Source organism: Rhinolophus hipposideros (assembly GCF_964194185.1).
Source record: "Rhinolophus hipposideros genome assembly, chromosome: 19".
NCBI lineage: Eukaryota > Metazoa > Chordata > Mammalia > Chiroptera > Rhinolophidae > Rhinolophus > Rhinolophus hipposideros.
The window spans coordinates 39,588,834-39,610,401 of record NC_138065.1 but is presented as its reverse complement, the minus strand read 5'-3'; the positions used below and the strand labels follow the sequence as shown (position 1 = coordinate 39,610,401).

Here is a 21,568-nt window from a genome sequence, read left to right as displayed (position 1 = left end):
ACAGTAAAGATACATAAAGTACTAATTTTAAAGTAAAAATAAGTTCTAATGCTGTAACTTGATGGCGTTTCCTACATCACAACAGAGATGTCAGAGAAATACTATGAGTAATATTAAGAGAATTATGTAGAAAAGTTCTAGTATTACAAGTCACTTAATAAGCATCTACTAATCTATACCTTTACGTTTTGTGGCAGAAAGCAGGTCATTTGCATTCTCTAATTCCTTCTCCAGTTTCCCTATTTTATCAAGCATTTCTTTTTCCATTTGTTCTTTCGATTCTTCCACTTCTAGAAGATGATCTTGTATTGCTTTATTTGCTAAAAACATTTTTAAAGACAGAATATTCAAATATATAAGTAAAATCTTGGAGTTTATAAAATGTAACAGAATAATCATTTTTCCCTTCAGCAGACAATATTAAATTCTAGAGACTGTCATTGACTTATTACCTACTGAAATTATAATTCCTGAAATGTCCTGGTTTGGTCAATCTATTTCTACTTTTGGCGTCTCGTATCCGTGGGAAAAGTAAGGAAACTCAAACTATAAAAAAGTACCTTTAAGTATCTCTGGTTTTAATCTGATTTTTAGTCTAGAACATAGAACATGACTGAAAAAGATCATACATAAATAACTTACATTTCAAAAAAGTTAACAATATAAGAAAAATCAAAAGACTTTAAAATACAGTATTTATAACTTTAAAAGTGAGACTTATGTATGGATTAAGAGTACCCAAACTATAAATCCTTATACACTTATCAAAGTAAATGTTTTAAAAATGGAAGAAAAATTTTTTATTAGAAATCAGAATATACATAAGGTTATTAGTTGAAAGATATAGAAAAACAATAGCTATCTATATTTTCAAATGTAGCATTTGCTGAAAAGATAATTTAAAATTTCTTAATCCAAGGATCTTTCTTCTATACCAAAGTTTGTCCCTAATAAAGTTAATCTGACTTCCAAATCCAACCTTCTACACAAAAGTAAAAAAAAAGTACCTTCTATCTGAAAACAAAAGTCTTCCCATATTGGAAAAGTTACCTTGTCCAGCTTCTTTCAAAAGTTTGTGTAGTTCGTCCACTGCTCGGGTCAGTTCATTGCTCTTTGCCTCTGAGTCATCAGCAGCACTCTAAAATGTAATCTTAAAGTTACCCAATATCCAATTATGTAACATTGGGAAACGAAAATGTGTGGCAGGGTACCTACCTTGTATAGGTTAGAGAGTTTTATGTGAGCATTTAATTCATTGTGGAATTTCTCTTCCATACTGGCCTGCTGCTCCTTTGCCTGAAAATACCAAAACAAAACAAAAAATCCAATTATAGCTATCTCGTTGGAACTGAATTTATAAAGCTTACCGAACGCCAAGATAAAAAAATTTATATTTTATCCAGTTTTATATAGTAAAGAGATAAAACTAAAACACTAAAAATTAGAATGAGTTTTTGTGATAAAGATGACCTTAAAAATAGCAATTATATTTTTTATCTTAAAATGGAATACTTAAATATTAAAATTGACCATACTCAGTTTTACATATTACTTTGGTTATAGTGTGTAACTGTTACATCTGATTCTAGCTATTTTAGTCTAGCTACATCATAGGGAAATGTCCTACCTACTTCATGGTGCCAGAACCAGTTCAAAACATGAAATAATTTTACAAAATAACTTCATAAGTGCTTTAATATTTTTGTAAGAGAGATATTTTAAAGTGGTCACAATACCTCTTTCAGTTTGGTCAACAGATCCTCTACATGCTTTTGAAGATTCTCATTTGACGTTTTCAAGCCATTCATCTGTTCTTCCAGTCTAGAAACCTAGAAACAAAAAGTAGGGTTAGGTGGGGGGAGAATGATGTATTAACTGAAATTAATTTGATATGAAGTTTAGCTGCCAAATAATAGCAAAATAATACCCCACACACAAAAAAGTGTTTTACAAGAAAATGTGTATATTTAAGAAAATGAAAAATAGCTCACGAAAAAACATTTTTGGTTTTAACTCACAAAAACTTACCACCACTTCTTAAACAAGTCTTAGGAAAGATCAGCATAAGACAATAGTAGTACCAAAATTCATCACAGAATATCTTAAATTCTCTATTTAAATGAAATTGGTTAATTTCCCAGGCCAAATGTTTATGAATTATGTCCTCCATATTTGACCCTTAATCTTTCAATATATTTACTTTGATACACCACTGGATACATTTTTAATAAAGTGGCGCACAAGTAAGTTTACAACCAATACAAAGATACAATTTTATTAACGTAAGTTTACAACCAATACAAAGATACAATTTTATTAACGTACCTCCTCTTTCTTGTTTTCAAGGTTACATTTAAGCTCTAGAATCTCATTTCCTTTTTCTCTGCCAAGAGCCAGAAGTTCATCAGTTTTGGATTTCAACTCTGTATTCAGCCATGTATTCTGATTATGTAACAATTCCTTTTCTTGCTCCAAACGTTTTTCCCGATACTAAAGGAATCCAAAAAAATAACATTAATAGTGACAGACCATATATAGTTATTCAAAAGATTTTGTCTGCATCTAAGAAACACAAGCAGAATTTTATTTTACAACAGAAATAAATATCTGCAAGGATTCTTAACAGGAAACACAATCAGATAAGAACTACAAGAACTTAAATATCACACAAGCAAAGCAGTTCAATTAAAATTGTCTTGATGCTTCTTAATTCCCCGACATTCAGAAAAAACAAACTACAGCTTTTAATTATTTTATAGATAACATTAAGTGAGTCTTAAGCAAAAACTGTGTTTGGTGCATTAAGAATTGTTACTTGCCTTAACAGAAACATCAGAAGCTTGAAGTTCATCCAGTTTTAACTGAAGATCGCCCTTTGTTGCATTGCTTTCTTTAAGTTTTTCATTTAGACGTTTAACATCCTCTAGAAAGGTCAGAAGCAAGTTTTAAAATGACTAATTATCGTTCAGAGGAACCAAACATCAAAAAACACATCTCTAGAAATACAAACATTTAATACAAAGTAAGCAGTTCTCAAGTCCTCTACATTAATGTTTCTGCCATTATTAATTACAAATTTAAATGAATAGATGACAAAGAAGTTAAATTCCTATACCCAACCAATTTAATTTATACTGGTTATTTTACTTCAAATATAGTATCATCAGCAAAATATGCAAAATCAACAGTAATTTTCCTGATCTATAGCCAAGAGTCTATTAAAATTTCACAAATAGCCATTTGTCAAATTAAAAAGTAATGATACATATAAAAAAACTTGTACTCAAAACAGCCATAATACACATGCTTACTTTTCATGTTCCTCATATCAAGGTTTTTATGAAAGAAATTCATTTTACCTACTCACTAGCTGATGAACATTCTCAACAAATACTCTGAAGTAACTTTTTCTGAGACTGGAAATGTCTAGTTACCTAATTAAATACTGCTGTATAACAACAAAAGTATTTGAAAATTTCTCCTTTAATAGAAGTAAAAATTTTCAAAAATCTTATAAAAAGTAACCAAAGGGAACTTGATACCATTAAGCTACTTAAGTCATGTTCACTTCAATACTCATATATCAACTGTATTACATACAATATTCTATGTTTACATATCTTATATTCCTGCCTCCTAACTCCTCCAGCCCTTTTAAATATGGGCTCTCCTTTTTAGTTCTTATGTTGAATGCTTATGGACAGATTATACCAGCAAGGGTATATAAAATGAGGGAATTTAGCTTCTATAAATGAACATTTAAATTGCTTTCAATATATTAAAAATAACTTTATAGCATCTTCGTATGTAAACCTTGGTCCAAATTACTACTTCTTTGAGATGTTTTTTTCATTTGTGTAACTTGTCTAGACACTTCTTTAAATCCTTAATATTGATCTAAATATAAATGAGTAGGAGAAACTATAGCTTATTACTCTGAACTCTATTCTGACATATGATAAAGAAACCTCAACAGAAACGAACTGTGGGTTAATTCCTAGCACTGTTAGAAGAGAAAGTAAAAGAGTGGAGTTCTTCATACCCGTTGAATATTCAAGTTCTTGAGATAGTCTCTCATTGGTTCTAATTAAGTCTCTTTTCTCAGCTTCTAATTCTTCCTTTGTCCTTGTAAACTGGCTCTGTCATATAAAGGAGTAAGCATAACACACTTAAATAAGAAAATCAAGTTGATCAATCAATACAGGAACTTGAACATGAAATTGTCACTTTAATTAACATCAGCTGCAGTTTAAAATGGTTGTTTTTCTTTCTTATAACTTATACATCAAAAAGCTTAAAAATTACCCATACGTTCAACATTTCTGCTCACAATGTATTTTGAATTTCTAAAAATTATTTTTCCTAGGCTCACGATAAAACTTCCCATACCACTTTGTATTACCTGGAAGTGTCCTCCTTAAACATGTCTTTGTAGGACATTTACTTTTAAATTTTTGCTGTCATTACATTTACACTTTGTTCTAATTATTTCTCAAGAAAGATCCCTAGAATGGAATTACTTAAAATTCCTAATAAACTTAGTCAAATTGCTTTCCAATAAGACAATGGCAATTTAAGTTTTTCTTTGAGTTATAAGTGGCAATCTCATGCCACCCATGCCAGAACTTAAGATTGTTCTTAAAAAAATAATAATAAAGAGAAAGAAATCAATGTCAATGTGGGGAGGAGAAAAATAATTGTTATTATTGTTTTATCTGCATTTTTCTGATTACAAGTAGAGTAACATTTCACTTTGCTATCGGCCCTTTGTGTAGCTTCTCTCTTTTAAATTCCTTTGCCCATTTCCCTCAATGATTTTTCTTATAATTTGAAAGTGGTCATGTATTAAGGATGTAACAGTCATATTTTTATTGAAAAAACTTTTTAACAGTTTGTTTGCATTTTAGGTGTTTTTATGTAGAGAACTTTAAATTTCCAGTGGACCAATTCTACTACTCTTTACCATCATATCTTTTATATATTAAGTATCTTTCAACCTCTTATAAAACGCAAATTTTTAAAAAGCAATGGAAGGAGTCTAAAGTTCTATCTGGTCAAAAATCACTGGGTATGATCACTTTATTAAACAAATTGGTCCACTATTCTTATAATCATATTCAATTTGTTATTCATGTTACCGTGTTTCCCTGAAAATAAGACCTAGCGGGACCGTAAGCTCGAATGCATCTTTTGGAGCAAAAATTAATGTAAGACCCGATCTTATTTTATTATAAGACCAGGTCTAATATAAGACCGAGTTTTATGTAATATGATACCGGGTTTTACGTAATGCAATATAAGACTGGGTATAATATAATACCGGGTCTTATATTATTTTTGCTCCAAAAGATACTTTAGAGTTTATGGTCCGACTAGGCCTTATATTCGGGAAACACAGTAGTATTGTAAGGAAATGATTTCCCATGTTGATTCACTCATATCCCCAACTGTATCACAGTACTTGAAATTATGCCTGGACATTAAGTAAGCATTAAATAGATACTAATTTCTAAGAGAAAGTAAAGATGGATGGCAGGTAGATAGGTGGATAGATGGACTTATGAACATCTAATCCTACTTACAGTTCTATGGCAGTTTACTTACAATGAAAATTTAAAAAAAAACAACAACCCAAAACTTATGAGTTTCAGAGCTAAAACCAAGTGGTTGTTGTTTTTTTTAACTATATATCAAGTACCAATATATTCTAATGAGTAAAAGAAACGTTCAACCTGTTAAAAAACATCAAGAGGCAATTAAAAAATTTATGTTTATATCCATGTTTTTCTTAGTAGCTTCTCCAAATAAAAACAGCTGTTTCATCTTCCCACTGACTAATTAATAAGCAAAATCAGAATAGGAAACTTCCTCAAGTATCATGCTTACAATTAGCTTTACTCATAGGAATAACATTTACCTGAATGGCAACATTTCGATCCTGAGCAATTTCTAGTTCTTTGTTTTTCTCAGTTAGTGCCTTCAGTTGACTGTCTGGATAAAAGGAATTTTATGATCAATCACATATAAGCTTAAAACTTGCAATGACAATTTTTACCCAAATGCCATCCATACACATTTTAAAATTAAGAAACTGAGTCTCAGAAAGGGTGAGTTGTACACTGCATTCCAAACTCATAAATACATCCCAAATTTACTATATTTCTAGATCAAAATTTTAAATATGCCACCCTTCGCCAAAATCATATTTGTGATCATTCCAGGCAACATTTATAGGAAAAAGCATATGTAATTATCAATTATCTTACTTTTCAATAACATCTTCCAAGTCAAACATAAAAAGGTGAATCACATTTACAAATAAAAAATGAGTTAAAAAGTATAAAGAGAGTAAATAACATTTAAACTACATAAAGTATATATACACAGTAGTCACCATAATGGATACTGTAATTATAATTCAGCTTATTCAACACTCTAAAGGGAGCCTTTAAAGTGGAAGAAAAAATATGCTTGATACTGAATTATCAATCCCACAAAGTCCACTCATAATGGGCTATCTCCCCTTATACAGTCTCTCTTCTAAACACATGCAGATAATTAGAACGTGCTATCTGAAGCTTTCTTCCATTAAAACTCATCTATATTGCATGCCAGTAATTTATTGAGCAAATACATTATTACTACTTCCAGTCCTAAATTCTATTCAAATAATTGGCTTATTAAAAGAAAAAAACCCCACTAAATTTAGTCTAAATTTTCTATTTTGTTTTAATGTTGTTTACTGCTTTCCAAACAGATGCACAATGATAAACTAAAACAACACAAATGTAACTGTACACCTCGGATGTCGATTTAGGTTTATCCCCATCTTGCCCTCCTGCTCCTTTTTCCAGTTCTGATACAAGCAACTATAATCACAGTCATTTTCCCGAAATTCTTTGCATCACTACTCTATAGAACTCTTTATTATGCCAAGGCAAAATTATGTATAGATGATGAACTGGACCTCAAATAAGTATTTAAATACTCCATAAGTATTTATGCCTTTATTACACGTTTTCATACCATACCATATGCATGTTATATGTTTTAAAAATGAGGTGTGCCAAAATTAGCTGGAAAAAAGTTAGGACCCAAGCAAATAGTCAATGGGCATGAACATGGTTATGAAAGAAGGTTGAAGTTTTAACCATTTTCCTAATTAGTTTCCTGAGTTCCCAAATTAAAATCCAGCTATATCTAGTAATAAATTATTATGCCCCTATTCTATAAAGGTCATTCCTGACATTTGCTTTCTCCTACTGTAAACAAAGCTCACAATACACATCATTGTCCCCCAAAATATCAGGACCTTTAAAAGATTTTGTGTACCTTCTAGGACTTAATAATGTAAGAAAACTAACAAAGAAGGAAACCAGCTACTCATCTTTCACAAGAACTAGGTTATAAATAGGAAATATCAAGATTCATAAATATAAAAATTACTACAAAGAGTTAAAACAAATATAATGGAACTAATAGGTTTTAATTTTTCAATAACATAAAATTAAACTACTCTCTTTATCTTTTAAGTTGCATAATGCTTTTAGCCTTTTCAAAATGCTTTCAAACGTATCATATTCGATCTGTATAGCTGTGTGGGTCGATGGACATGTGGTTCTAGCCTTTTTATAAACAACAGTCGGACACTGTTATGATTTATGTTAAGGCAAAAGAGCTTTTAATAGCACTCAAGAATTAGAACCCAGGCCTCCTGACTATCAAACCCTATGTTCTCACAAAGTCTGTACCACTGAATGAAAAATCAAATATCACCATAAATGAAGACAATGACACTTAATCAGTATTTTCATAGTAAGTAAATGTTTCCAAAGCATACAAAGGAGTGTGAGTGTCTAAACATCTCAAAACTCCACAGAAATTGTAAAGATGTAATTAAATACTTACTGAGCTTCTCCAGCTCAAGCCGCAAGCTTTGGCACTCTCTGGTTTCATTCACAAGTCTCTCCTGACTGTGGGACAGCCTCTTCTCTATCTCAAAGTACTGTTGTTCTACAGAAGAGCAGAGAAAATTAAAACCAACTACACATGTACACACAGTTTCAATATTGCTAATTATTTTTAATAAGCTTAACTTTAAAATTTAAGACACAGTAATGGAACTGCATTCCAAATAAGATAACTTGAGAAATGGGAAATACATCGAGCACTGAAAAGGTCTTTAATATTTCCAACTGATATATGTATATGACAAAAGACAGTAAGGCAGAAAGAGGACTTTACAAATTACTCATCTGTCTATCACACAAGATTATGAACGTCTTCAAGGCAGGTAACGTATCTTATTTATCTTAGTATTTGCCCCGCACAGCAGACTTCTTAGCATAAAGCAGCCAAAAAAATTTTATTAAATGGAGACAAAATTTAGATTAAAACCTGTTTTGCTTTAAAAGGCTTGTGAAAATAGCCAAAAATAACATCTCAAAATATAAAGTTACTAAATTTGTTCAAAATAAACAGAAGAGACTGAACGTATACTGTTCAGCACAGTATCAGGCACACAGAAGTCACTCAATAGTTACTGTGTCAATTAATGAATAGAATGCAGTGTATTGTACTACATTAAGTTTGGGGTTCAGAGAATAATATTCAACATCGATCAATTCTGCTTGACAATTACATTTCTGAAGTAAAAATGTATTCAGAATTTTCAATCAACTTAGCAAAACCGAGTACCAGTTCCCCCAAACAACTGGTGAACCAAGACCTAAAACAGAAGTTTGCATGTTCCTAATGCTAATCACTTACGCTCTCATTTCAAGGACATTACGTCACTATCGTCGGTAATTTTCTTATTTGAGGGTCTACCAGAGAGTCTCTATAAATAGGTCTTAACGTATTTTCTATAAAATTCCAACTTTGGGAGATAAGTCTCATACAGTAAACTTATTTACTGCACGTTCCCTTTGTTTCCAATGTCCTACGCACTCACTTCCAAGAACACGTACGTAGCTTGTGACCGGACCAGGGCGACACACACTCCAAGCAAGTGCACGACGCAGTCGATAAGGGCTCTGAATGCACATTCCCAGACAATAGAGCGGAGATCACCATTATTTTACGTGCAACAAGCACGTGCTCAAGGCCTCGAGAGAGAGAGGGCTTGCGTACTCTCTTTAGGCCGGTGGATATAGACCCAAATCGTCACCATTTCTTACCAGCCTTAAGTGCCCCTGTACGAAACTACCCTAATTACGAAGAAAATGGACCTAAATGTGGATTCAGGTTTTAAAACACAAAAAATCTCCTTCGTATCAAACTGTCAGAGCAGGTGAGAAAAGGCCTAGGGCGCCCACGGGGCCGGGAAGCGCTGCTGCCCGTCACGGTGCAGGGCGAGCAAGCCGGCGACGGGGAAGCCACGGCTATGGAGTCAGGCCCAGAACCAAGGGCGGGAAGAGCATCCCACTTACCGCTCTCCACCTTAAATTTCTCGTGCCGCCCCTTCAGCCCATCGATCTCGGATTGCTGGTCGGCCAGGAACTTTTCAAGTTTGTTCTGGACCGACTTGGGCAGCTTGTTCAATTCCGGGCGCTCCAGGACTTGCTGCAACACCGCCGCCATGTCGGTCGGGCCGGGGGCTGCAGCCGCAGCGGCCGACGGAGCAGAAACGGAGAAGAAAGACGAAGGCCAGGAGGACGCCGAAGTCTGGGCGGCCGCCTCTGCCACCTCGCCTGGCGGCTCGCGCGCTCCGACCCGCCGGAGACTTCCGCGGCGGGACCCTGGGAAATCGAGTCCTCGGTGTCAGCCGAGGCACCCGCAGCGCCCAGCGCCGGCGTCCGAACGCGCGCGCAGCCGCTGGAAGCTGTGCACCCTGGGAATCCGAGTTCAGAGGTGGCCTCTGACCTGGTCGTGCTCTCGGATTTCCGGCTCCCCTTTCCACCCGCTTCAAGCCTCGCAGGCCTCTGGGAAACGTAGTGCTTTTCCGCAACCCCTCCTGAGCCCAATTCCGCAGCGTCCGTTGGGCTTCCTCCTTTGTCCCCGCCCCCCGCCTCCTTGCCAGGCCGTGTGACCACTGTCCGCGAGGTGGCGCCACATAGTACTCGTCAACCCACGTCCCTCCCTGAAGAGCAAGGCGTCCTTACCATCAAAGCTTCGAGATGCCATGGGTCGTCCTCTTTGGCGGCTTCTAGACACTGAGCCACTAGAGGGCATCGGTCCCGGCAGGGCCGGACGGTAAGCTCCAGGCTACCGCCACGCTCTCAATGGTGCCCGGAAGGGGGCGGGGTGCCAACCGCAGTCGCTTTGGCGCGGCGGTGAAGGCGGGGGCGGAGGGGGGGGCTGCTCGCGTCATCAATCTGCGCCACCTGACTCCGGAGACCCTGGGTTTGGAGTGGGAAGTGAGGTGTGGGAAGTCCGTCGCTTTCTGATGAATTCATTGGCTGTGCAATTGGGATCAGAGGGCGCTCTGGCCCCTTGGAGGCTGGTGCTTGCACGCTAAGCTCCCTTCGCAGGTGGTCTGACGGTGCGACAGATTTGTCTGCCACGCGTGCACGTTCTTAGTACAGGTGAGTCAGCCTAAGCGTGTAATTCGTGTGTGTGTGTGTGAGGGTTGTGTGTGTGCATTAGGGCTGAGCGCTTCCTTTTCAAGGAAGAAAGAACAGGGTGTAGGAAACATACGGACAGACACTACAACACACTCAAATCCGTTTGTGACAAACTCACCTTATTTTCAACGGCTAACTTAGGTGCTTTTATTTTATTTATTTATGTAGGTATTTATTTTTGGTGGTCCGGTGGGTAACAGTGATCCAACAGGCACGTGAGGAACCCAGTTCATTTTTCAGGAAGAGTTTAAAATGCTAGGAGGAGTTGGATCACTGTGAGTAACCTTAGTTTTTATATTTTACGATAGCACCGCGTAAAATGTTATCCTACATTTTAAAAATGGAACAGCTGTTGTAACAAAAGTTTTAAAACAATTCTTAAAAACCACTGCTCACTCTGTCACCTTAAGAGAACTACTTGTTTCCAGATTGTCCCTCTGTGACTTCCGAGCTGAATCGGTCAATTGTGCTATTTTGTATTACTCTTCTAAAATTTGTTAAATTACTTATTGAAGATAAAGCATGAGTAATTCATCCTGCGATTCCCACAGTACCAAGCCTTTTGTGAACATCAGTAGGGAACTTTAGGTTGATTCCCGCCCCCCCCAAATGTTTTATATAAGCACATGTTCTATATAAGATTGTTGGTATGTGCGGTACTATGTCCTCGGTCCACCATATTATCAGTGATTGATCTACCATTTGGAAAAATGCAGATATTCGCTACTTGAATTCGCAGAATCCTAAACTTAGATAGGTTTTCAGATCTGCTATGATTGAAAAAATTGAACTCTGTAAGGCAAGCTACACCTTTTTAGTAGCATCATTCGTAAAAGGTTGTTGACTACATTTAAAAGTTTTGAAGGAGCACTAAAAAAATTATCTGATATTCAACCAGATTTCATAACTCAATAGGTTATCATTCTCCTACTGCACTCAGTTTCTCACATATTAACATGGCTAGTAGATGACACCTTGGAAGAAATAAGACTAGAAAATCACATATCATAACTTTGGAGTCATGTCACTGCTATTTCTTGAAAGAATTAGGAATTATTAGGCCGGAAGCAAAAGAGTAGAGTAGCATGAGGAGAGTTGAATGTACAGAAATGCATACCTTAAGGCACTACTAAAAGTGGAAAGCCCTTAACTTTGTAGAGGAATTAATGATTTGGACAGACAGTTCTAGACTTACTCTAAACAAAAGTGGTGTGGCAAACCCATCTTACTTGCATGGTTGTCAGAAAAGAGGTAGGAAAAAATTTAATACGTTTTGAGGCAACACTGAATGGACTCTTTGAAAAAATCAGCGTCTAATAGGCCATGTCAAACTGGAACCAATTCTCTGGGCTTTAGTTTTAGAGTGATGTCACTGACTGGCAGTTTCCTGATGTCAGATATGCCACCCTAGCACATCTATAGTTGCCTTGACTTTATTTTATAGCTTTTTTGGATATCATCTCTTTACATTTTTGTCTCCCACACTGAATGTGAACTCCTTGAGATCATCATTACTACCTAACTCTTTTATTCAGCATCTTTGGGTTTAAGCTACAGAATCTCGAATCAAAGGACCATAAGGCAGGAAGAGGAATACACTGGTTCTCGTGCACAAACTGGAGAGAGAGAGAGCAGAACAGGAGTTACCCTTAATAATGGTTTAATAGAGAGATTGGGTATGATTCCTCAGTATGAGCATAATGTTTAAGGGCATGGATTCGAGATCAGACTGCTTGAGTTTAAATCTCACCTTTGTCACTTAGGCAAGTTATATTACCTTTCTTTGTTTCTGTAGAAGATATACAAATGTTTGTTATTACTGCATTTCTATTTGTTTACTTCCATAGTGCCTGTTGTATGTGCCACAAGTTACTCAAGGGCAGAGGTCAAGTACTAGTCACCTTATAACCACCTGATAACAATTTCTACCACATAGTAGTTCTTCGTAGTATGCTTATTGAGTAAATGAATTTCATTCTGTCTCCCTCCCAGTGAGCAAATCAGGAAGGATCATCTTTTCCTGTTTTAGAAATGAGCACACCAAGGCTCAGCAATATATTATCAGAAGTAACTAAGGAGTAGTACATCTGAAATAAGAAATCAGGTATGTTGACTACCAACTCATGTCCTTTCCTTATCCCAGGTATGGAAACAAGTTTCATCTCTCATGTCAACTCTGGTTGATTGGTTGTCATTTCCTGCAGCATTGTGTGGCAAATTCTGAAGCTACATTTGAACTTTGCACGTAAGAATTCCTTACTTACTAAGCAGTCACTGCAGGGTATAAGGCAATTGGGTGGTACCACTTCTCTCTCTATACTTTCCCCATGAGAAAAACAGTACAGGTTGTATTTTTTTCTGTAAAAATGCGATGTGTTTTTGGTTTTTTCTTGTAATTTAGGAAATTGAATTAGTTCTCCATAATGGGAAGAACCTACATTGTAGAAGAGAATGTTGGCCAGTATCTTTCAAACATCAATCTCCAAGGAAAGGCTTTTGTCTCTGGTCTTTTAATAGGACAGGTAAGTATCTTTTACTGTGCATTTATTGATTAAAAACAAATTACCTGTTTTAAAGTTAACAGTAGAATCAAGGTGATGGGATAGAGGGATAGAATGTAGAAGTAAATTTAAAAATAGATCTTTGAGGGACAATGTGGAGAAGTAGTAGGATAAACCTAGTCGAGGTTTGGTTTGCGTAATTCAGAACACAGTCCCTTCTGCCAAAATATGTAGAAACTCCAAAATTTTGACAATTTTATTCCAATTCTGGTTTGTCTTATCTCAGACTTGTAGCAACAGTGGTCATATATTTTGTTATATATTATAGTATCTATCTTATTGGATTTTTTTTTTTTAAAGCGTTGATTCAGTGGAGAGGGAGGGAAAGGGATTGGAAGAAATTAGACAAGTTCTATTTCTCTCATAGAGTTAAGCCTAAAAAATCAATACAAAATGGAGCAAAGATTTGGGCAGTTACTTTAAAAAGCCTGAGCACCAACTGACTTATTATAATTGAAGGAAGACTATGTTAATCAGCAGGGAGGACTAAGTAGCAATACAAAACAATAGCAAAAAAATGTTTGGACAGACATCGGCACTTTGTCTGTATCTGTCTAAACACTATTTAGGGGAGACAGTACTGTGGCCCAAGGACTTGCTTTTGAGGCCTGATAGCAAATAAAGCTATTTTCTTTCACAATTTTATCTCGTTGCCTTAGAACCTTCAAACGACATAATTTTCTTTGTTCTGATCCTGTCCGCCTTGCCCAGCTCCTCTCTCTTCAATTCGATGCCCCGTGTTACCTACTTATAAAGAAAGCCCTGAAAGACTCCTGTGTTTACTCCCCTTCATGGTCACAAATCTTAACTTGTAAGACAGAGGGCAGACCCTGCACTGTTCACCTGGGGAGTAAGCACCAGACTATGAAGCCTCTCGTTAGAGAGCCAGACTGCATCTCTTGGCAACACTCTGAACTTCTTTCTGATTCAGGTTACTTAATATCTACTATAAGGCTTTTTTTGCTAGGAAGTATCTATTTATGTTTCTTTTACTTCCCTTTATTCTAAAAGAATTACGGGAAGAAGAGTCTCAGAGAAGGATGTGGTTCATAAAGATAAAAAGTCAGTGAGAAATACCCTCTTCCAAACTTGCCCTACTGCACATAGACTGTCTCTGGAGCTTAGCAAAACCACCGTCTGACAAATAAGTCTTAGGATGTCCCTTCCAGGCTTTCTTCACGCTGTGTTTTCATCTCTTCCACTGTTTACGTGTTTCTTCTTCTTCTATCCCTTCTTTTCTCTCCTTCCCCTCAAGCTTGTCTGTTTCCTACTCCTAGGGTCAGTTTCTTTTTCTTTTCAAAGTCAGATTTTATGAAAGGAAGAGCTTTCTTAACACCTACTTTTTTCTGTGTGCATTTGAATGTAACTCTCTGGAAATAACTTTTATAGAAATAATTTATCTCCTTTATTTGCAATTCCAGGATGACACTAATGAGGAGGATTTCAGGTCATGTATGAGGATGATGCATGTTAACATGGATCATCAGCCTCATTTTTACTCTTTCTTTATAGGAAACTTTCACAGTAATGAAACTGAGCTATTAAATATTTCTAAATTTATCTTTGGATTCCCCCCTTTGGTTACCATTTAACCGCTATTCAAACTGAGGAACATAAATCCGATAGCACTTCAGTTATGTGTCCCATGTCCCCTTCGTTTTTCTGTGGACACACATGTACAGGTTTCCCATTATCATTTCAGTGAAAGTAAGACACACAAGGTCATTTGCTGCTTTATTTCATTGAGTTTTTGTATTTGCTGAATGATCCAATTACTCAGATTATTTAGGAAATAGAATAACTAGAAAACTGACCAAGCATGTTTATCATCTTTTCATTTAAATGCAGTTCATTCACCCCTCCAGGAAGCCATTTTTAATGACCACTATGTGATTCATATTGATGTCCACATAAATGAGGGGCTGATATTAAATATATTAAAAGATAACATGTGAAGACAATTTTATAAGGCTATCCATGAAAATTGCATTCTCTATGTATTCCATTATAATACAGGTATTAACAATTTAGGCTGCTATAGATATTACTCAGTTTTTAAATATCATAAGAGCTCTACATTCCTCAGTGAGGTACCATTCTAATAAGCTTTTTAAATTTGTTTTTAAGTGTTCTTCACAAAAGGATTATGTGATTCTTGCCACTAGAACACCACCCAAAGAGCAACAAAATGAGAACTTAAAACATTCCAAAGCTAACTTGGATAACTTGGATGAAGAATGGGCCACAGAACATGCCAACCAGGTCATCATATTTTTCTCTGTATATAGTTAAGTTTGTGTTTATTGACTGACAAAAACAAAAGTACTGTATCCTGAGGTCACTAGAGTAGGATTTAAGAGGACTCAATCTTAAGTTTCTAAACTTGCATTTTCTCATTTGAAGTTAAGTAACCTACCCAAGACTACAAAATAAGTAGTGGAACTGGAATTTGAACCTTGGCAGTCTGACATTTTGATCTTATGTGCCATGCTTATCCATTGTTAACCTTTATCCATTATATTTTTTAACCTGTTCTTGGTCATTTAACTTATTTTATAATTTTTCTTTAAAATAACACTAATTATTGATGATATAGTTTCTGATCAGATTGTTTTAAAGACTTAATTTAGGCACTGAGGGAATAAAATGATGGTTAATTCTTTCTATAACTAGCCTCAGATTGTATGTTTTAACCAAAGCAAAAGACTGTATTACCCAAACCAGTTATAAGAGAAATGACACAAAAATAGACAAGTGTTACAGGAATTTAGAGTAAGGAATGATTACATATCATCTGCCAATGGCTGGATTCAAACAACTTCACATAAGGCTCTGAACTTGAAAGATGAATAGGACTTTGCCAGAAGTAGTTAGGGAACACACCAAATGCACGAAGGACAGTACGGATAAATGACCCAGAAGCATGAAAGTTAAAGATGTGTTGGGAGAATAGCAAGTAATTGGGTATAATTGAAACACGGGGTATGTAAAAGAATAGTTAGACATAAGACTGTAAAAGGCCAGTTAGGGATGGTTTTGGAGTCTCATCCTAAGAAAGGAGACATTTGGTTGATAGACAGTAGCTCTGTGGTAGACTTCCAGAGCTCCCTATTGTGAGGAGTTAATATGATTGATCTGTCAATAATTTAGAAAATAATTTCAATGCCTTAGTCCAGCGAAAATGGAGAGTAGAGAGACTGGAGACAGAACAGAAGGCATACAGTTATAGCAACAGTCCAAAAAGAGTAATGTGAGCTGAAACTAGACTGAACGTTATGAGGATGGGGGTCGTGTCTGTTTTACTGATGGCTGCTACATCCTCGGTGCCAAGCACAGGACGATTTAGTGACTGAGTAGATTGGAAGTGAAGAAATATTGTGAAAGAGTCACTAAAGATTACTGAGATTTTTAGCCTGGATGTCCAGGAAGATGGTGTTGCCATTACACAAGGAGGAAACCAATTTGGAGGTAAGTGAAAGAAAGATGAGTAAATTCACTTAAAACAAGTCATTGAATGGATTATGTCATCTAGGAAAGAAGGTTCGAGTAAGATAGAAGTAGTTATTTCCTTCTCCAATCAACTGTAAATCTTTTAAACACATACATCTTTATTGGTGTTTTTGTGTATGTGATGGAAGGTGGTATGTAGTTATAAAAAAAATCCAAATAATATTTAATACCATCTTTTAACAAAAATATTAAATATTTTAAACTTAAATTTCCGAACAGTTTATACACATATAGACATATTATATATAAGTCCATATGTATATACACATACAGAAACATAAAATTTATATAGCAAATTAGATTCACATTTTTGCCTTTAGAAACAAATGGTTAATTTTGTTTGTGATTTTCAAAAGATACAGGTGCCCAATGCTCAATATGAGAACTATTCTTTGTCTATATGCCAAGCTTGTGTTACTATAATAAATAGAATTCATAAAATCAGAGGGAATCACCAGCTGATACGATGCCATTATATTAGGGATTAGATTATGGTATCTAATTTTCTAAAGACTAAATTTAGTGATCAGTTTGCTCATACATTAACTATGCAAAAGATACCCAAAGCTCTCTTTCCTCTGAATATAGATGGTAGAAAGAAATCCATGTGTCATTAAAAACTAGCCACAGTCACTTGAAGGGAAATAACATATTACAGAGGACAAACTGGTAGTATGTATCAAAATATCTTAAAAATAGGCATAACTTCTTAATTTAGTAATCCATCTCAAGAGATTTATACTAAGCAAATAATCCTTTGAACACTGAAAGATTTGCTATGATTTTTAACCAATATCATTTTAGAGTAAAGAGAAATTAGAAATAATATCAATGCCCAATATATCAATAAATAGACTTTAACAATAGAGGTAAATCTACAATAGGAAACAGTGGATTTTCAAGTCAGATTCCCTCTGTTCAAATTTCAGGCTCTGGTATTCCACTAAGTATGGCAGGATGTACAGGTAGTTGAGAATGATTTCTTCCCTTAAGAAGCTCCCAGACCAACAGGTCAGGGACCCAAGTGACTATAATCTAGGTTCATGCGGTAAGCTCTGTGGGAAAACTGGACCCAAGTCCTGAGGCAGTTGGGAGATCGAAGGGTCAGGGAGGGCAGCTTCTGCAAGCCGACTCTGAAGTATTCCATGGAGTCCAGGCATGTAGTGGAAGCAGAAGAGGAAGTCAGCTCAAGCAGCCTGAGGAAAGATGGAGAGTTCGAAAGCCTAGACAATATGCATAGAGAACAGTGAGGCATCTTTGACTGATACTGGAATATCTCAAGACAACAGTGGCAAGTGAGACTCTGAGAATCAGATTAGCCAGATTTTGGAAATACTAGTCTAAGGCAAAATTGATATTTTTGTGTAGCTGATAGTGGAAGCCACTGAAAAATATTTCAGAAGATATTTCAGTCTTTGATCTCATGAAATAGGGGTTTGTTTATTGACGTAGCTAAAGGGTGTCATTATTAAATGGTTTTATTTATAAGGTAATTTTAAGGTAAAAAGTTCAGGACACTCTAGGAAGACTGTGTACATAATCACATTGCATGCATCTTGATTGTCATCCATTTCTTGGTATTTTAACCAGTTTTTCAAAGCCCCTGCCCCAGTGCTTTGCATGTAGTTGGTGCTCAGTAGGCATTCGCTGATTTAATATTTAGCTTCTCAAACACAAAGGATCGCATATAATGCCAAATGCTTATGGTAGCTAATACTGTATTTCTGTTTTTTAGGTATCCAGAATGCTACCAGGGGGACTTTCAGTTCTTGGAGTATTTATTATTACAACTTTAGAAATGGAAAATGATTTTCAAAATGCCCTGCACAGAGTAAGTCTGAAATATCAAAATTCTTAATATGATCAAAGATATATCTTATTTATTTGCTCATACACATATATAATAATCCTAGGCATAATTAGATTAGTGTTGTGTAATTCTTTACACTGAGATTATATTGAAATAGCTTTTCCACTTGTTTGCTTGGCATATTACGTGTAATAAATGCCAATATTTGTATTTTTCAGTCAAAGCTAGTTATTTTTAAATAGTCTTTACTTTATAGATCATTTTTTACTATTATGAAACAAGTTATAATGATTTTACTTATCGTACAATAGCATTATTCTGCTGGACCTTCCATTTAGTTCCAACTGATTGCTATAATATGAAATGAATAGGTTTTGCAATTCTTCACTGTTCAATTCTCTCAAGATTCTGAGAGTAAAACATAAAGTAACAACAATCAGATACTTATTCCTGGACAGAGTATCATGAATCCCATTTTTATTTGTTTGTTTTATTCCTACATCAGTGAATTGGGTAACATAGTCTAGAAATAAGTATGAAGTTTTCCCTTACGCCCAAACCTAAAGCAAACTCTACAGTCAGCTTTCATCTCTTTTAGTACTCAAAAGAGTTCTAAAGTGAGCCTTTAAAAAGTTATTTCCCACCTCAAGAGAGAGGATGACCCTTCCTAAGAAGTGTAAAACCCCGCAGAATCTAAAAAAAACAAAAACTTTTTCTAAAAAAAAAAATGTGTGCAGCAAAGAATTCCAGATGCTACAGCTTCTTCCAGCTTTATAACCTTTCCTATCAAACATCCCATCATCAAAGTTTGATATTTGTACCAAGGGAAGAAAGTGGGGATATTCCCCTCCTTTGGCAAGTTATTCAACCTTCTGCCATCTTTTCCATTTAAATAAATGTACATTTCACAGTTGTTCATCCTCCTTGATATTTTGAAATGTAATCTAAATCTTTGCATACTTAATAGCATTTGTTGTGTATCTTTTTGTGGTTGGTGCTGGATTGAATGGGGTGAATATGGGCTCAGTGCTAGAGAGGTACAGTCAGGTCCTCCTTCCTTTGCTTTTGTATCTTTCATTGCTAAGAAGCATAGACTTTCTAGAAGCACATAAGACTTTAGAAATGCTACATTAATTATTGAATTTTAATTATCTGACTGTTTCCCTTGTCCTGCGTTGAGGGACATGATGGGAAATAACCTTATAAAACTTTTCAGTGTCTCCCATAAGGTCATTGCTAAGAACTTTGCTATATTACATAATACTGTCTTTGAAGAAATTTCTTTTGATATCATTATGAGGAAAGTTGTGCCTCGTCTGATCAGTTGTTTGTTTTCAGCTTTAAGGGCCATGTGAATTAGGTAACAGATTGGGTTTCTCTGTGCATATTATTGTTAGAAAGCTTAGAGCCAAATTTATGGCTCCTCTCCGCATATCAAGTATAATTCTTATTTCTGGCATACATTTATGTCACTGTTTCTGATTTTTTTCACTTTTATGTTGTTACTGTATTTTATGTGTTCTTACATATTTCCTTATATCTTTTGTGACTTTAAATAAATGTTAAATGAGTGACTGCTCCAATTTTATAAGTTAAAAATCACTTGTCATTCTCATTCTAATTGAAATAAAGTGTTTATACTTTATACTCAAATGTTAATTGCCCAAAATTAATTTTTCATGTCCAGTTGATTCTTAATGACAGTGAATTATATTTTTCTATTTAAAACCCAATTTCTATATTTCCCTAAAAATGAGATCCAAGTGGTTAATAATTAGTTTCACCCTTTCTTTTGAAGAAAAATTTAATGATAGAATCATGGAATTTTAAAGGAAAATGGGGGCTTCAGGATACTATAATTGTCCTTTTGTGCACTCACTTTTGTTGTTAAATTTTGCATTCAATTGGTGTGTGTTTTCCTCTCTTTCAGCTAGTATTTGCTGTGGAAAAATCTATGAATAAAAAGAGACTGTGGAATTTCACAGAGGAGGAAGTCTCAGAACGAGTGACGCTTCACATTTGCTCTTCTACAAAAAAGTATCTTTTATTTAGGTGTTTGTGTTTTAAAGCATACAATACTAAAATAATGTTTCTGCAAGTTTTTTCCCCAAACATTTATTTAAAAATCATTTAAAAAAATAGGGATCGTTTGTAAGTTTTTCTGTAAATAACACATAATTAGGACTGCCAATAATATTAGCTTGGTACAAAAGTAATTGCAGTTTTTGCAGTTTTTAACCTTTTAAACTGCAATTACTTTTGCGCCAACCCAATAGTAATAATGGTTGTTAATCCTGTGTCAACGTTTGAAAAGAGTTTGAGAAAGGTGGCAAGGACTGGGAATTCTGAACTCTTTATTAGCCACCAACCCCTGTACATTGAAGCACAATTGGTCCCCTACAGAAAAGTAGACACCTAACTGACAGGCAAAGCAATACTTTTATTATGTTAAATTTTTACCTCCAACTGCTCTGGATAAAATATTCAATGCAAAGCACAGGTGCACTGAGCTGGACGGTTAGGATATCCAAGAAATTTTTATGTCTTGGCCAAGATCAAGTGACACTAAAAGCCTGTTATAAGGCATCCTTAGCTTCTTTCCTCTGTATCTTGCGAGGGCAAGAGTGCCTCCCGAGCAAGAAGCAGCCTCTCTGGGGGAATGAAGCAATACAAGGGTCCAGTGAATTAGGACTTGCAGAAGACCAAATTCAAAAAGTGACCATTCCTGCAGAAGCTGGACTTTTAACTTCTTTGGTATTTAAGTAGAGTGTTATATGTACACGACCTTTGACCCAATAAACATTCTCAGGCTTGACTCTGTTCAAAACAGCGTTCCTGTTATTATAGAGGGTGTATATATGAGAAAAGTTTTACAGGTGCTTTCATTCTATCCCTTGTGATTAGCAGGATTTATAAGCAGTGGGAAATAGTTTAAAGCACCACAAGTACTGTGGTCAGAGCAGTTTGTACATACACGTATTTGTACAAAGACATACGTGTGTATATAACTTTGCATAAAGTGTGGTATGATTTGGTAAAAATACTTGGATGCTTTCACTTTATTTTTATTTATGATTGTTTATTTTCTTTTGATATCAAGAATCCTTTTTTGGTCATTTCTG

The 21,568-nt window shown here is 35.4% G+C and overlaps 2 protein-coding genes across 5 annotated transcripts in view; one reads left to right on the top strand and one right to left on the bottom strand.

Moving 5' to 3' along the window:
* The window catches only part of TPR (translocated promoter region, nuclear basket protein), a 58,299-nt gene extending 47,966 nt beyond the window's left edge, over positions 1 to 10,333 (bottom strand). For all 4 annotated transcript variants that reach the window (XM_081026904.1, XM_081026906.1, XM_081026905.1 and 1 more), the window contains exons 1-11: positions 10,104 to 10,333; positions 9,432 to 9,740; positions 7,909 to 8,013; positions 5,918 to 5,991; positions 4,043 to 4,139; positions 2,820 to 2,923; positions 2,326 to 2,490; positions 1,737 to 1,829; positions 1,216 to 1,296; positions 1,051 to 1,138; positions 180 to 320 (exon numbers count right to left, since the gene is read on the bottom strand). In XM_081026904.1, coding sequence (XP_080883030.1) covers positions 180 to 320; positions 1,051 to 1,138; positions 1,216 to 1,296; positions 1,737 to 1,829; positions 2,326 to 2,490; positions 2,820 to 2,923; positions 4,043 to 4,139; positions 5,918 to 5,991; positions 7,909 to 8,013; positions 9,432 to 9,740; positions 10,104 to 10,173 — 1,327 coding nt within the window. In that variant the 5' untranslated portion in view covers positions 10,174 to 10,333. The remainder of the gene's footprint in view (positions 1 to 179; positions 321 to 1,050; positions 1,139 to 1,215; positions 1,297 to 1,736; positions 1,830 to 2,325; positions 2,491 to 2,819; positions 2,924 to 4,042; positions 4,140 to 5,917; positions 5,992 to 7,908; positions 8,014 to 9,431; positions 9,741 to 10,103) is intronic.
* Positions 10,334 to 10,386: 53 nt separating this feature from the next.
* ODR4 (odr-4 GPCR localization factor homolog) overlaps positions 10,387 to 21,568 on the top strand; it is a 29,228-nt gene continuing 18,046 nt past the window's right edge. Inside the window, exons 1-6 of the mRNA XM_081026914.1 lie at positions 10,387 to 10,526; positions 12,558 to 12,669; positions 12,967 to 13,087; positions 15,254 to 15,388; positions 18,372 to 18,467; positions 20,377 to 20,483. Coding sequence (XP_080883040.1) covers positions 12,989 to 13,087; positions 15,254 to 15,388; positions 18,372 to 18,467; positions 20,377 to 20,483 — 437 coding nt within the window. The 5' untranslated portion in view covers positions 10,387 to 10,526; positions 12,558 to 12,669; positions 12,967 to 12,988. The remainder of the gene's footprint in view (positions 10,527 to 12,557; positions 12,670 to 12,966; positions 13,088 to 15,253; positions 15,389 to 18,371; positions 18,468 to 20,376; positions 20,484 to 21,568) is intronic.